The following is a 15,592-nucleotide window of genomic DNA, read 5'->3' on the forward strand; positions in this document are numbered from 1 at the left end:
AGGTTCAATACTGAAAAACTGAAACAATTATATTGTAAAAAAGATACGAGTTACGAACCTGAATTATTCCCTCCAATATATACAAAACTCAATGGACTAACCATTATGTACTTTCATACTGGATCAATCGTGATTGTTGGCGGAAAAGTGTCGAACAAATTGAAACTGCGATTGCGCAGTTCATGGACAGAATCGAATCACTATAAATAGAGAGGTTCAACTAAATGAAAGTTCATTTGTCATTTGAACTTTGAAGAGTAAACATCAAAAATGGGTTGTGTAATCTGGAAAACACATAGAATCTTTAATGGTCCAATCATCTTTAAAATTTCACGAAGTGAAAAATGTAATCGACTGGATATACGTTATAGTTATAATAGTTCACCAACTAAATTCGGAATATCATTAACACCATCAGAATTTAAATTTGTATTTAATTTCTTCAATAATAATGATTTACGTAATGAACAAGCCTTCTTCTATGACGTGCAAATCAAGAGAATCGGAAGTGAGACATTAAAAATAATGAAAAAAGATTCTTATGTTCTAACTCCAATGGATTTCTGGCGAGAAGTTACACCATTTGTTCCTGCTGCTTTATTTCTGTTATCCAAGGATCTACCTATCAAACAGCTAATTGACTTATACATATTATCTTTATTAACAACTGAAGAGAATTTATTGGAACATAAATTCACAGCAATAAGAGGTAATAAAGTCGAGCCTGAGAAGTGTTATTTATTCAACCTAGGATTAGTTACTGCTGATGATTTACTCAACACGTCACTAGATGTCGCTGCACTCACTCGATTTGCTCAGTCCGATCCGAAACTTTTCTGCTCACTCGTCAAACTACAGTATAAATAGAGATGATCAAGTGAACACAAGTTCATTTGTCATTAAAACTTTGAACAGTCAACATGGAATATATTTGTGCTTATTTCGATACTCAAGGTATCTATGTTAATGGTAATTATCATCCACGAGAGGTTGCAATGTACGGTGATGACCATTTAATTCATGTGAAAGTCGGTAAAACTTGTGAATGTAAACCAACACCTAAAGAGGAAAAACAGATACAATACCTCGAAAAGTACCATCACGGATTAAAATATAATGGATTCATCAATGGTTTAAGTTATGATGAATTGGAAACTCTATGTGTTACTTTTTATAGAGCTTGCAGGAACAAATCAAAATTAATTGTAGCCGTCCGATCAGTTGAAGCAGAAATTGTATTGAATAAATTCAATATCCCTCTAATCAATATCAACGGAACGTATGGTGCTTCGTATAAACTCATTGACCAACTAAGACAACCTTGTTATCTCCATTCTCCTTCTAACATAAACACAAGATGTTCACTAAATATTGTCCAATATATGAAGAAACATATGGATTATGTTAAAGAACATGGAATCGATGTTGTTGATAGTTAAATTTGTTAATCAATTTTCAAAATCAAAAATTTATGTTATCATTTTTTTTCAAAATTTATATTAATCATTTTTCAAAACTTCATATTATTTTTTTTCAAAACTCATGTTTATCATTTTTTGTAAAATTTCGATTTTCAAAAAATTTACGTTAATCATTTTCATAAAAAAAATTCGAAAAAAAAGTTTTTTCAGATTTTTCCAGAGTCTACTTAAGAATAGAAAACAATAAACAATTTAAATCTTTAAAATGCAAACTTTCTCTGTTTATTTACGTCATCCATTTACAATGATGATTGCTGGTCCAACAGGTTCGGGTAAAACTTATTGGATTAAGCAATTAGTTTCAAATGTTAATAAATATTGTTACCCACCACCAGAAAAGATAACTTACTTTTACGGAGAATATCAGGAAATATTCAGTTCAATGCCGAATGTTAATTTTATTCAAGGTTTACCTGAAAATTTAATACAAAAATTTGATGGTATTAAACCAGAATGGATTATTATTGATGATTTAATGTTTGAATCAACAAATTCAAAAGTAATAAGTGAATTGTTTACAAAAGGATCTCACCATCGTAATTTATCTGTTATTCTATTAGTACAAAACTTTTTTACTCGTGGAAAAGAATCAAGAAATATATCATTAAATTCACAATATGTAGTTTATTTTAAAAATCCTCGTGATCAATCAATGATAACTAATATCGGAAGACAGATTTTACCTGGTAAAGTTAAAAAGTTACAAGATATTTATGAAGATGCAACTAGAAAACCATATTCATATTTATTTTTCGATTTAAAACCTGATACAACAATAGAAACTAGATTTCTAACAAATGTACTTGATGAAGAACCATATATTACAGCATATTTAGTATAAGAAGTTTGATTCTTTTAGTTAATTAAAAATGACAGTTAAACGTGCGCTCAAGTGTTATTCTTGCTTGCGACAGCTTGCAAAGACAAAATCACATACTCAAAGAAAAAAAATTATTTCCAATTCACCTAAATCTATTTACCCTGTAATTACCGATATTGCTAAACAAATCTTGAAAGGTGTAATACCTTTAAAACCTAAACATAAAACCCAACTCAAACGGTATAAGAAAGATTTACGTCTTCTTACCGGTAAATCTACATTGAAACAGAGACAAAATCTGATTAATCAGAAAGGAGGATTCTTACCATTATTAATTAAACCAGCATTGACACTATTAGCAACAATTGCTGCAAATAAATTGTCGAAATAATGAATACAGTAACCCGAATGTACTTAGTTTCTGAAGATCAATATAAACGTAATGTTTTGAGACCCAGTGTAACTAGACGAATGTTGAATAAAAATTTACCAACCGAAGTTAAAGTTAAATTCATTAATAATATGTTGGCAAGAACGAAAGAACATAATCTCGAACATCAAAATTACAGTGGAACTGAATTTTATAATGAAGATCAACAATCAGAACCATCAGAATTTGAAAGTGCAGTTTCACATACAAATGATCGGACTTTAATTGATACTAAATCGGAAGACGATACATTACCAATGGAGACATCAAGTCCATATCGTTTACCACCAGAACCTGTAAGAGTTTCTCCGTATCCTTCAAACTCAAGAATGGATGCTAAAGATACATTAACATCATTAATCAGAGGGATCCCTGGTTTAGTTAGTGAAAAAGGGAAAATCACAAATGAAGCTGGAATACCTTCAAATGCGAGTAATATAGATGAAATCATTACTTACTTACGAACGGTTGGTGCGAGAACTAAATTCCCAAATGGTGCAAAAAGAGTATTAACGATGATCAGATTAAAGTATCCAGGTGCAGTTAAACTAATTAAGAACGAAAAAGCAATTGAGTTTATAAATGACTTAAAATGGGAGGATCTAGTATCGAACAAGAATTAGAAAAAATATATTATGATCCTGAATCATCTGGATCATTTGGTGGTATTAAAAAATTATATGATACTGCGAGAATTAAAATTTCCAATTTAAAATTCAATGATGTTGAATCATGGTTAAAAAACCAAGAAACATATAGTTTATTCCGTGAAAGAAAAAAACCATTCCCAAGATTACCTATTCTGGTTGATAAAGTCGATGAGCAATGGCAAGCCGATATTATGGATATGAGTTGGCTTTCAAGAGCCAACGATCAATATAAATACTTATTAGTTGTTATTGATTGTCTAAGTAGATTTGCCTGGGCAATACCTTTAAAAAATAAATCTTCGGATACAGTTATTAACGCATTTAAAGAAATATTCAAATCGAGAAAACCAGAAAAATTACAAACTGATCAAGGAAAAGAATTTGTTAATCAATATTTAAAACAATATTTACAAAAACTTAATATTAATCATTTTACATCAACTGATGATTTAATTAAATGTGCGATTGTTGAGAGATTTAATCGTACATTAAGATCTCGAATTTATCGGTATTTACATTATAAAAACAAACACAAATATATTGATGTATTAAATAAAATAATCAATTCATATAATAATTCATATCATCGAACTATCAAAATGACACCTACTCAAGCATTGACTAAGCAATCATTAGCTGTTAGTAATGTTTTCCGAGGACAAAAGAAAAATAAAAAGAAACAAAAACCTTACCAAGTAGGAGATAGTGTTCGAATAACAAGAGCTAAAACTATTTTCGAGAAAGGTGCAACATCAACATGGAGTCGTGAAATCTATTATATAATTAAAGTCAAACATACACCTCAAGGATATGTTTATCGTCTACGCGATTATGATAATGAACCAGTTACATCGATTTTTTATCATGAAGAGATCTATCCTGTGGTTGAACCTGATTTATATAAGATTAATGAAGTTTTAAGAACTAGAATAAATCCACGTACTAAAAAGAAAGAATATTTTGTTTCATGGGTTGGATATCCTGATAAATTTAATTCCTGGGTTGATTCAATTGAAAATGTCGAATGAATTTGTTGTTGATGTTATTTCTAATGCCAGTATGGATATTTATAAAAACAATACATTATCTCAATTTACTAATCGATTACCTAAAAAACTTATTCTTGATGGTGAATGGTCGGTAGCAGTTCAAGAAATTATTTACCCTCTTGCACATAGAGGTAATAGAATGAATGTTAAATGGTCACTCAATTATAATGAGTCTTATTCTCAAAGATTTCCTATTCATCATACATATAATTTTGAGTACAGTGAAAGTGATAAAATCGATCGGATTATTGATAATTTTAATAAAGAAATGGAGAAAGCTTATCATTCTGAAAATCCAAGTATAAAAGTAGGAGGTATTAATAGACCTCCGAAACTTGAATTAATAAAAGTTAATGACGATGGGAAAGAAAAAGATAAAATACTAATTAAACTTGGACGTCATGAAAAACTTTTACAACCACTTTACCCGATGTTTAATGATCAATCGTTCTTTAGACTTCTTGGTTTTGATTGGTACGTGTTCAAAAAGAGAATTCCTGAAGCTAAGAAAAATGGTTCATTTGAAATAACTGCTCCTTATCAACCAGACACCGGACCTAAAGGTCATTTAGTGTTTATTTGTACTGATATTATACATGAACATTTAGTTGGTGATACTCATGCAAGAGTCTTGAGAGTTATACCTTTAAATAAAAATACAGGTGATACATTAGCTCACATTACATTTACAACACCATATTATTATCCAGTTAGAATGAATCAAATTGAGGAAATAAGTATAAGAATTGTCGATGAGAGTGGTGATAATATTAAATTCAAATCTGGACGTGTCTTTCTAAGTTTACATTTTAAACGAAAAGAAATTGTTTAAGAAAAGAATATTGAATAATTAAATTAAAAATGAATCGAAAAATATATTGTCCGTGTGATAGTGATTTCAGTCATCATTTCCAGCATCAAGCTGGATATGGTATATCTGATATTTCTGTCTTTAGAGGTCAACCATATCAGAGAGGATACGGAATTGGATCAGTTTTTGCACGTTATGGAATCCCAATATTAAAATTTCTAACTAAACATCTAGTGAGAACTGGTATGAATGTTGGTGCTGATTATCTTGCTGGAAGTGACTTTAAATCTTCATTTAAGGCTCACGGTAAACAGGGTTTAAGAAATGCAGCAAAACAAGGTTTGAGTAAATTAAGTGACTTAGTTGATCAAACTGGTAGTGGTATAAGAAAGAGAAAACGAAAAGTTAAAATAATCAAGAAAAAGAAACGTGATATATTCACATAATGGAGTACTTACATGAATCATCTATGCCTGCAAGCAAATCTGAATTACAAGTATTTTCAATCCCACCAACACAAACAGCAATTGAAAGTAGTTATGAAGTTGAGTACCGTCCTAATGCAAGTCTTGAATCTAGTAATTTTATGAAATTAATGTTCCAGCAAGTGAAGATTTTACAGATTTGTACAATGCTTCATATTCATCTTAGTGTTAAAACAGTTGCTGGTGCAGTACTTACGGAAGCAAATAAAGTTAAAGCTGTTACTAATTTTGGTAATTCGTTATTTGAACAAGTGGACTTATCTCTTGGCTCAGTTAATACTGTGCAAGCCAATAATACATACCATTACCAATCTTATTTTGAAGATTGTTTTTTCCGATTTCCCAACCCAATGGATTCCGGATTTCAAGTGTCTGAAACTAATTTACGATCATCTTTTGACTTGTATTTTCGTTTACATTCTCCATTATGTGAACAGGATAAACTTTTAGTTAACGGTGTTCCGTTAACATTTAGATTCACTAAAAGTCCTGATGGATTTTCATTAATCAAGTATGATGCAGCTCATACAGCTAAATATGAGATCAAATTTGAGAAATTTTCCTTACACATTAAACGTGTTAAATTATTCCCTGAAGCTCAAAAAAGTATAATTGCAGGTCTTGAAAAAGGCCCTGCAAAGTATTTCATAACAAGGAATGATACTAGAGTTTTCTCAATTCCTTCAGGTCAATCATCAGCTTCAATCGAAAATGTATATCACGGTGTTTTACCTCGTAGAATATTAATTGGTTTAGTTAAAGATGCTGCTCAAGAAGAAAGCATTTATCTCGATCCCTTTGAATTTAAACATTTCAATACCAATTTCATTTCACTCAACGTTGATGGGAATATGATTCCATCAATTCCGTACTCACCTAATTTCAGTTCTAATTATTATATGAGAGAATTTATTAATTTATACCGTTTCTTTGGACAAGATGAAGGTATCCCACAACTTAATATCACATATGATGAATATGGTAAATCATCTACTTTATTTGCATTTGATCTCTCACCTGATGGATCAATTGGTGCTGAGAATGGGACATTATCTCTGATTAAGAGAGGTAATATAAGACTTGACATTAAATTCAGTGATCGATTGAAACAATCACTTAAAGTTATCGTTTTTGCTCAATTCGATAATCTAATTACAATTGATAAAGACCGTAACGTAAATTTGGATTACTAAGAATGTTAACTACAAACGATATAATTGAATTACTTACTGATGTTCCCTGGTTTGCTGGTGTTTTCCCGATCGATCGATTACCAACAAATCTCGGTAAAGATAAAGCAATTATAATCAATTTAGATGAAAGTTATAAAGAGGGGAGTCATTGGGTCGCACTGTATCTCGATATGAATAAAATAGTCCATTATTTTGATTCATTCGGAAGAAAACCTCAAGGGTTAATACTTACATTTATTGAGAAAATATCTGATTATTATCTATTCAATCCTAATAAATATCAAGGTAACTTATCAGTTGCTTGTGGATTTTTCTGTCTTCTATTTGTAATTTCTGTTTATAATCTAAATGACTTTTACAAGTTATTTCGTGGTTGTGAACATATTAATAATGAGACAAAATTGTTTCATGTATTGAAAAATTATTTAATTTTTTGATAACTGTCAAATGTGAATTATGATTAACAATAAATTTTTTTTGATCAATGTTAATGTATTATTTTATTACAACTATAGTAAATTTTTTATGTTATAGTGACCATAAGGCACTGACTCAATTTTATTAAGATAAAATCTTTTATCTTCAAACGGTGTGATCATAAGTTTTGTTTGAGATACTACTTGGATATTATGATTAGTTGATTGGATTCTTGAAGCTGTTCCACTCTCAGTTGACTCATTCATCAAACAATTGTGGAAATCATCAAAAGTTATCTTATTCAGAGAGACTCGTGGGACTCCCTTTGCTCTCTTTTTGACACCTGATAATGTCTTTAGTGCATAAAGTTTTGGTTTAATCCCGATAAACTCTAAGATTTCATCACCAGCAACCTCATTCTTAACAAACCCAATTTTTTTCTTATTCTCGTTGGAAAAAAGATTATGTGATTGTGGATAATTGGAGAAATCCATAAGGTGAGATAAAATTTGAAGATCATGATTTATATTATCAGTTTTGAGATGGTAGATCAAACTATCTGTGTCAGTATATAATAATGACATATTATCTCCAAAATGTGGTTTAAATTGTCCGTAATGTAGTTTGAACATTTTGAGTTTTGCCAATTCAAGGACAGTAAATCCAACGGCAATTGGTTTATCCATCTTTACTGCACTATTTTTCATTTGAAAAATAACTTTATCTTCATCCAGAATTATGAACTTTTTGACGAGATTCTTCCTCATCATCCTCTCTGCTTCAATATCTTTTAGTGCAATTTCCACTTTAAGATGTTTCCGTTTATCCTCAATCGTCTTACCATAGATGGAATTTACAAGCAACTTCCAAAAGTCTTTTTCAAAGTCACTCGTTGCTCTTTGACGATTTAAAGTACAGAAATTGACATATTGTGCTAACCAGGGTGATTGATTGAATTTAATCACTCGGTGAACTTTGGTGATTTTGATTCCAAGCTCAACGTAATACTTTAGGATTGAGTAGTGAACAACATATTTGATTTTTTGCAAGAAAGTAGTTACAAGTTTAGTGGAGGAAACCAACTTGATTCCACGATTCCTCAATTCTGTGTGTAGCTCTTGTTGATATGAGCTATACATTGTTGAATCAACTTTTCTTTTCTCTGGTATTAGAGGAAAATCTGAATGTGAGTCATGGAGGTCAGATGGATATTCTAAATCCACTTCAAGTATGTAACCAACACTTGATACATCTGAAGTGTTCAAAATGTCCTCTAATAGTATATCACACCATTCATATCCATCAACAGGTAAGTATTGTGACATAGCATAACCATAAAGGTTATTGACGTCCAAGTATAGAATTTTACTATTAGGTTCTTTTGGATTGTAATCTGGTAGTTCAGGGTCGTTTGCCTTAGCATATCGTTTACTGACCATTGTCAAACCACCTCTTATTCCCGATTCTATCATCAACAACATATCAACATCAGAAAAAATCTGAAGTTCGATAGCTGTTGTCTTTAGAGCTGCAGCCCAAGTCAAACCAGGTGAAGAGAAATGGTGAAGTGGATCAATACCAAAACTTGTAAGTGCCATTTTTCTAAAGTTCTCAAAAACTGCTGTTAATAGAACAACATCAGTCTTTAGATAAACGTCGTGAAGATCCTTCAATGTTACACAACCAAAATGAGACCAAACTTCTCTGACATGATTATATATCTCATCACAAATCGGTGATTCCATGAGACTTGAATAAAATTGATCTCGACTTGGCAAAGAAGTTTCAGTGAATCTATCAAATGAGTCCAGGTACTCGTAAGGTAAGCATCCTTTCTTCATTAAAAGGGATAAATCACCCATGAATAGTTGACTGAGATAAAATACTTTATCATCAGTTGATAAATTGGCTGACAGAGCATCCAAACTTGCTGGAAGAAAAGCAAAGCTATCCATGAACTTGAAATTATCGATTATGAACCCAATAAACTTTTCAGTGGAATGAGCGATGATTTGAGGTTTATTTGTAAACATTGATGAACTCAGAGCTTTGATTATAATGTGACCGTCGAAATTTTTCAGATTATGAAATACAACCGGAATCTGAGTAGGTACTTGATACTCCAAATTACAGAGTTGATGAGCAGCGCCTCGAAATTTACCGGTGAGATGATCATGGTCACGAACACTAGTATTTGTCCCTAGAGGTTTTGAACAAATATGACAGACAGTTGCTTCTTTGAACTGTTTTTCTTCAGAAGAAGTTAAAGACAAAGGCTTGATATTTGTAGAAATATGTTGACGTATAAATGACTCTAGACTTATGAGCTTTTCTAAGAATTTAACTCCTGCATTTTCACCGAGATAAAAGTCTTTACTAATAATTTCACCATTCCAGTCAACTACTACAAGTCCGTAGCTACAAGGTACCAAATCACTGACGGTATTATTTTCGGAAGTATTTTTAACATTCAATGTTTCAAAGTCTGCATAAACACAGACAGGAAACTGTACCTCTTTACGGAATTGATTCCTTTTGAGTGTTGAATTACCAACATCCGGTAAGATGAGTCTTTGAGCAGTAACTTTTTGGCATTCATTTAAATGAAATGCTTGCTTTTCACTCGAGCTGAATGAACAAAGACATCTTTTACAAAAAAATCTAGCTCTTTTCTCAGTGTGGGAGACTAATCGGTTGAAATTTGAGATTGTATAATAATGTTGATTCATTAAAAATAAGTCAACATGTTTTTCCTTTTCCTGATCACAGATTTGGAGTGGTACAACAGCTTTGCTATCTGGATAACAGGTATAGACATTGATTGACAGATTATTTTTTCTTGAGAATCTATCAATTTTATCTATAGAAACAATCCCACGAACGTCAGAGAAGTCATAATTTTCAACATACTGTGTGTAGTTACTCGTTCTCCCACAATGTCCATTTGACTTATGGAGACCAATTAGTACCGCAAACATGAAACAATCAGTATCAGTTTGAGGTGAGATCAAACATTTCTTGTTCCTAATGAATAATGGAATCTGGTTGTCATTACAACCACCACGAAAAGGTTTGAATTTACCAGCAGCTAAATCAATAGACAAGATTTTGTTGACAGTCCATCCAGATCCACGCTGAGTAAATTGATCGATACGGTCATATATGAACTCATATGAATCGTTAGTCAACGAATCTTTGTTCGAACCAGCTAAACAAGGGGTAAGATCAGATTCAAACCAGCCCTTATCAGTCTTTTCAGTGGTTTCATTTTTGAACTGGACAATTATACCGATACTGAACTTAATTGCTCCAAATTCGTCAATTAAAGTGTTGATTAGTGACCTGATCTCTTCAAATTTAGTCGTCATCACTTCATTTATATCCGGTGAATCAATATTTGTGAACGATATTGAACTAAATATCTCCTGAATGCAAAATTTATGAGTACGAATGAGCCAAACCTGTCTGGTGCATTTTCAGGGTGGTCAAAAGTTATGGATAAGCCACACACTTTCAAGTGGTTATCTAAATATTTCGGTCTTGTATAAGTCTTTCCGCATTTATCGCACGATAAAGAATTACCAGTACCGATTTGATAATTTGTTTGAGCTCTTGATGTCGATGGTTCTGGTTCTGGTTCTGGTTCTGGTTCTGGTTCTGGTTCTGGTTCTGGTTCTGGTTCTGGTTCTGGTTCTGGTTCTGGTTCTGGTTCTGGTTCTGGTTCTGGTTCTGGTTCTGGTTCTGGTTCTGGTTCTGGTTCTGGTTCTGGTTCTGGTTCTGGTTCTGGTTCTGGTTCTGGTTCTGGTTCTGGTTCTGGTTCTGGTTCTGGTTCTGGTTCTGGTTCTGGTTCTGGTTCTGGTTCTGGTTCTGGTGAAAAGTGAATAGGTGAGGTACCTTGATCAACATTACCGATTCTTGGAGCAAATTGGATGACAGACGGTCTGATAACAGACAAATCCATTGGTTGCTCATCTTCTTCATCAGAAGATAAATCTATAGTTGATTGTGAAGATAGTATAATCTCTTCTGACTCAACTCTAATTGGTGGTTCAGGAAAAAGTTCTGGTTGCTGTGGATCGATTTGTTCAATAGTTGGAACCATATTTCTCAAGGCTTCAGCACAAAGAGAACAGTCACTACAATTTGAACATGAAGAGCAGGAACTTGATGATGATGATTGTGTTGGTTCCAATCTAGGTCTTTTACTTGGTGGACCTTCCATGAAATCCATCATTTTACATGGATTGAAACGACAATCACATTGATGGACTAAATATGTTGGTAAGACATCATATTGTCTTTGACAACAGGGGCAAAGTATCATCTATATATAAATAAAATATTAGGTTAATACAAATGAATGAAAAAAAGAATGAAGAATGAAAAGAAGATCTCTTTTGTGAAATGTTTATGGTTGTTTAATTGTGTTTTGCTAATCTATGGAAATATTCTGATTGATTCTTAAATTTGTTATATTCTTTTTCAGCTTCTAAGTGTTTTGTGAAATATGGTCCATTCATCTGTTCATTGTTTTTAATTGATTCTCGTAACCACCAATCCGACTTTAGTTTTTCTTTTTTGCTTTTTTCCAGAGAACGGTTACCACAGTGGAGATAATGAATAAGTTTACCATTATCAGAATCAGGTCTTGAACGTATATCGGCTATTCTTCTCCTTCGTCTAATCTTAGCTCTTTGATTGGCTGTTAAAGAGATTGGTCGATAACCAGAAGGAAGGGGTAGATCCATTGGTTCTAACGGATTATTCCTCCTTGTACGAGGATCAACAAGAGCACAAACACTTTCGAGGGGAATAATAATCATTGTCCTAAAGAATAATCTTAACACTAGAGATCTACTTTTCATATACTAGTCAACAAACTTACCTCAATATAATGATTTTAATTGATGGTGAACAAAAGTAAGAAATAATACCACGAGGTGGCGTTGATGAGTGAGTTCACAAAAAATTTACTAGAGGGCGTTGATGTTGAAAAGTTTAATAACTATCCGTCAGGTGGCACTGGTATCACGATTGAATTGTCAGTTGAGATTGAGACTCAGACGAAGTAAGGTGAAACAATGTATATAAGATTTACCTTAGACGTTCATCACTAGTTACTATCAGGGCGAAGTTGCCAAACATCAAGCATAGGACTCACTGAGGAAAATCATTGATAGTCCTCTCCTTATATACCCCAAGTGTCAAAACAAAAGTTACGTCTGAGAACATGCGTATTCAAGTTACATGAACTGCATGATACTCTGAATGAACTTTGCATGATCATCATGAAGAGATGAGTTTTCTGAACATTTATTTGTGAACAAAATAAAAAAATTATCATCCGTTTGGAAGATAAATGATGATAAATGAAAATCACAGAAGTGCTGCCATCTTCCGGTAAGAAAATAAACCTTGTGAACTGGTGTCGCCATCTCTTGAGTGAATCAAAATTTAGGCGCGCATTTCAAATCGTTAAAAAAATCTCAATATTGTAATTGAAGTTTTTTCAATTAACTCAAAATACCGCATACACGATCCTAATTGTGGTTAATTGGGACTTATCAGCACTTAATTGTAGTTGATTGGGCTTAATTGTGGTTAATTGTGAGTTATCAGCACTTAATTGTAGTTAATTGGGCTTAATTGTGGTTAATTATGAGTTATCAGCACTTAATTGTAGTTAATTGGGCTTAATTGTGGTTAATTGTGAGTTATCAGCACTTAATTGTAGTTGATTGGGCTTAATTGTGGTTAATTGTGAGTTATCAGCACTTAATTGTAGTTAATTGGGCTTAATTGTGGTTAATTATGAGTTATCAGCACTTAATTGTAGTTAATTGGGCTTAATTGTGGTTAGTTGTGAGTTATCAGCACTTAATTGTAGTTAATTGGGCTTAATTGTGGTTAATTGTGAGTTATCAGCACTTAATTGTAGTTAATTGGGCTTAATTGTGGTTAATTGTGAGTTATCAGCACTTAATTGTAGTTAATTGGGCTTAATTGTGGTTAATTGTTATCTATTAAAACTTAATTGTAAGTATATCAGACTTATCCAACGTTAATCATTATCATCCTATTCAAATATACCGCATTTAGAATATTAGTTCATATAGTCAAATATAGATGGCGACACATTTTTACCATATGTTTGTTCTCCGTAGAACATTTTGTTTACATTGAAGTTAATTCTTACCATAATTAATTCTTATTAATTGCGCAAAGTTATCACTCAATTATAATGATTAGTTCATCATCATCATCATCTCCACCACCACCACCACCACCATCATCATCATCATCATCATCATCAACTTTACCATCTGAATCTGATGAGGAGGAATTCATGAACTATCTAAGGTAGGTTAATAGTATCACAACCTCAATCAACTAATTTTATTTATCATCTCTTTTCAGAGATTTTCTCAATCAAAGAGGTCCTCTCAATCATAAGATCGATTTAATATTTTCGTTAATTGAGAGGGTCCCAAGTCTGACTGAGAGAAAGAAGTATATTGTGCGAAGGATTTGCAAGTATGCTCTCAATCGTTTAATCACAGCAAGAGCAACTACAATAACCAGGAATCTCAATTCCAAGATTGATGAATTGGTTGATCAATGTAAAGCCATTGATGAGCAGTTCAATGCTGAGGCGAAGAGGAACATTCAGTTGTTCCAAGAAAATTGGCTTTTAAAAACATCTTTACAAATTTCAGAGGGTGAAGATGGATGAAATCTCATTTATTGATTGGATTTTCAGGAAAATGGGCTCTGAATTAGGCATCAAACAACAATGGTTCCATCAGGATGGTCGAGGCCGAGGCCTTTAAATCATTATTTAGATACACTAGAAATTATCATTTCATTAAAAAAAAGTCATTCATTCAATTATATATACAGGTATTTACATTTACTTTCAAATTTCGCGCCAAAAAAAATCACCAAAAAATTTGGTCCAGAGTGGACACTTTGGCCCAGAAAGTTTGGTCCAGAATGGACGCTTTGGTCCAGAGTGGAAGCTTCGGCCTAGAGTGGATGCTTGGCCCAGAGATGGTCTTTAGTTAACTACTACTTTGAACACGATTTGCTCGAGAATCAACGATCAGATCACAATGAAGTTTTTAACAAACGAGTTCTTTCTTATGCCCCAACAAAACCCTAAAGTTTCAATTCTTAACTCAAAAGTCCATTTTCTCAACGTATTGACCATTCTTACTATTGACTTGTGTCTCCACCTGGTTGACGTGGTGTGAAATTATAATGTTCAGATGAAAACAATTCCGATTTTCATCATTTGGATGATTATGGATTATCCAAAGTAAGTTGGATCAATTTTATTCATTATCAATAAATATCTATGTAATAATGCCTTAGGGTGTGTCTAAAATAACTTGCAAATCAATTGCAATTATTAGACAGAAAATAAGATTGAAAAATTTTATCATTATAATTATTGGAAATTTCAATAGGTTCAATTTCAATTGGACATTCAAAACTCATATGGACAAAATAATGATACAATTTGTTTATCTACCGGTGGTCAGTGAGGTTGGCCCATATGTATTTAATATAAACCGACCATCAATTTTATTTATTAGTGATTTAATTGATGCGAGTGGTCAATAACACAATGGTTACATGAATATCGTGTCAAACATGGTCAAGTTCTGAGAAGTATTATTATCCAAGAGAGAGAAGAGAAAACTTTGATTAAAAATAAAATTCTACGAGCATTAATTTGATTGTCACTTTACCCTTAAACACCATTGGGAAAATTCATCAAAGGTGATTACCCCATCATGATTTGAATCCATTTGCTGGATAAAATTTCAAATGAAAATGAAAATAAATTCAATTGTATTAATATAAGGAATCAAACAAAGTTAATTTCGAACATACAAAAAAAATTTTATCAACGTGTACTTGGACTGTTGATGCGCTGACCAATGGTTTCGTAAAATCTCCGAGCATCAAGTAAACCGCTCGAACGATCGTTAAAAGCTCTTGCTTTGTTACGAATCCATCGCTATTAATATCGTACAAATTGAATATCCAACGAAGTTTTTCCGATGTAGATCCTCGAGATAAACTTGATAACATACAAATAAAATCCTAAGGAAATAAATCAACTAAGTTAATTCAGTTAAAATTACAAATTATACTTGTAAATAGGAGTAAACAATCAAATGGACGAAATTTTTCTCAATTTTCTGTTAATTATCAGCATTTAATGGGAAGCGGAAATTAGTTTTGAAA

General features: G+C 32.3%; 4 protein-coding genes across 4 annotated transcripts; 3 read left to right on the plus strand and 1 right to left on the minus strand.

Annotated features, from left to right (window-relative positions):
* Window positions 1–3,980: 3,980 nt before the first annotated feature.
* Window positions 3,981–4,454, plus strand: LOC128390175 (uncharacterized). Its single transcript, XM_053349854.1, has 2 exons — window positions 3,981–4,382; window positions 4,440–4,454. Exons 1-2 carry the CDS (start codon window positions 3,981–3,983, stop codon window positions 4,452–4,454), a joined length of 417 nt encoding a protein of 138 aa, XP_053205829.1.
* A 1,232-nt stretch (window positions 4,455–5,686) lies between these two features.
* Window positions 5,687–6,919, plus strand: LOC128390177 (uncharacterized protein F54H12.2-like). The gene has a single exon (XM_053349855.1). The coding sequence runs from the start codon at window positions 5,687–5,689 to the stop codon at window positions 6,917–6,919; it is 1,233 nt and encodes a 410-aa protein (XP_053205830.1).
* Window positions 6,920–7,428: 509 nt separating this feature from the next.
* On the minus strand, window positions 7,429–11,660 carry LOC128390178 (uncharacterized). Its single transcript, XM_053349856.1, has 2 exons — window positions 11,241–11,660; window positions 7,429–10,761 (listed from the first exon to the last, which is right to left on the minus strand). Exons 1-2 carry the CDS (start codon window positions 11,658–11,660, stop codon window positions 7,429–7,431), a joined length of 3,753 nt encoding a protein of 1,250 aa, XP_053205831.1.
* Window positions 11,661–13,423: 1,763 nt separating this feature from the next.
* On the plus strand, window positions 13,424–14,069 carry LOC128390179 (uncharacterized). The gene is made up of 2 exons (XM_053349857.1): window positions 13,424–13,696; window positions 13,754–14,069. Exons 1-2 carry the CDS (start codon window positions 13,578–13,580, stop codon window positions 14,067–14,069), a joined length of 435 nt encoding a protein of 144 aa, XP_053205832.1. The 5' UTR covers window positions 13,424–13,577.
* Window positions 14,070–15,592: the final 1,523 nt, after the last annotated feature.

The sequence above is a fragment of the Panonychus citri genome, unplaced genomic scaffold, assembly GCF_014898815.1.
Source record: "Panonychus citri isolate SS breed McGregor unplaced genomic scaffold, ASM1489881v1 Contig00116, whole genome shotgun sequence".
NCBI classification, from domain to species: domain Eukaryota; kingdom Metazoa; phylum Arthropoda; class Arachnida; order Trombidiformes; family Tetranychidae; genus Panonychus; species Panonychus citri.

Bases quoted from the DNA above. Each gene is read 5' to 3' on its own strand.
- LOC128390175 (XM_053349854.1), top strand. From the start codon at position 3,981: ATGACACCTACTCAAGCATTGACTAAGCAATCATTAGCTGTTAGTAAT.
- LOC128390177 (XM_053349855.1), top strand. From the start codon at position 5,687: ATGGAGTACTTACATGAATCATCTATGCCTGCAAGCAAATCTGAATTA.
- LOC128390178 (XM_053349856.1), bottom strand. From the start codon at position 11,660: ATGATACTTTGCCCCTGTTGTCAAAGACAATATGATGTCTTACCAACA. The intron at 10,762-11,240 runs GTTGATCAAGGT...TTTTGCATTCAG, and splicing joins TTGCTCCAAGAATCGGTAAT to GAGATATTTAGTTCAATATC.
- LOC128390179 (XM_053349857.1), top strand. From the start codon at position 13,578: ATGATTAGTTCATCATCATCATCATCTCCACCACCACCACCACCACCA. The intron at 13,697-13,753 runs GTAGGTTAATAG...ATCTCTTTTCAG, and splicing joins GAATTCATGAACTATCTAAG to AGATTTTCTCAATCAAAGAG.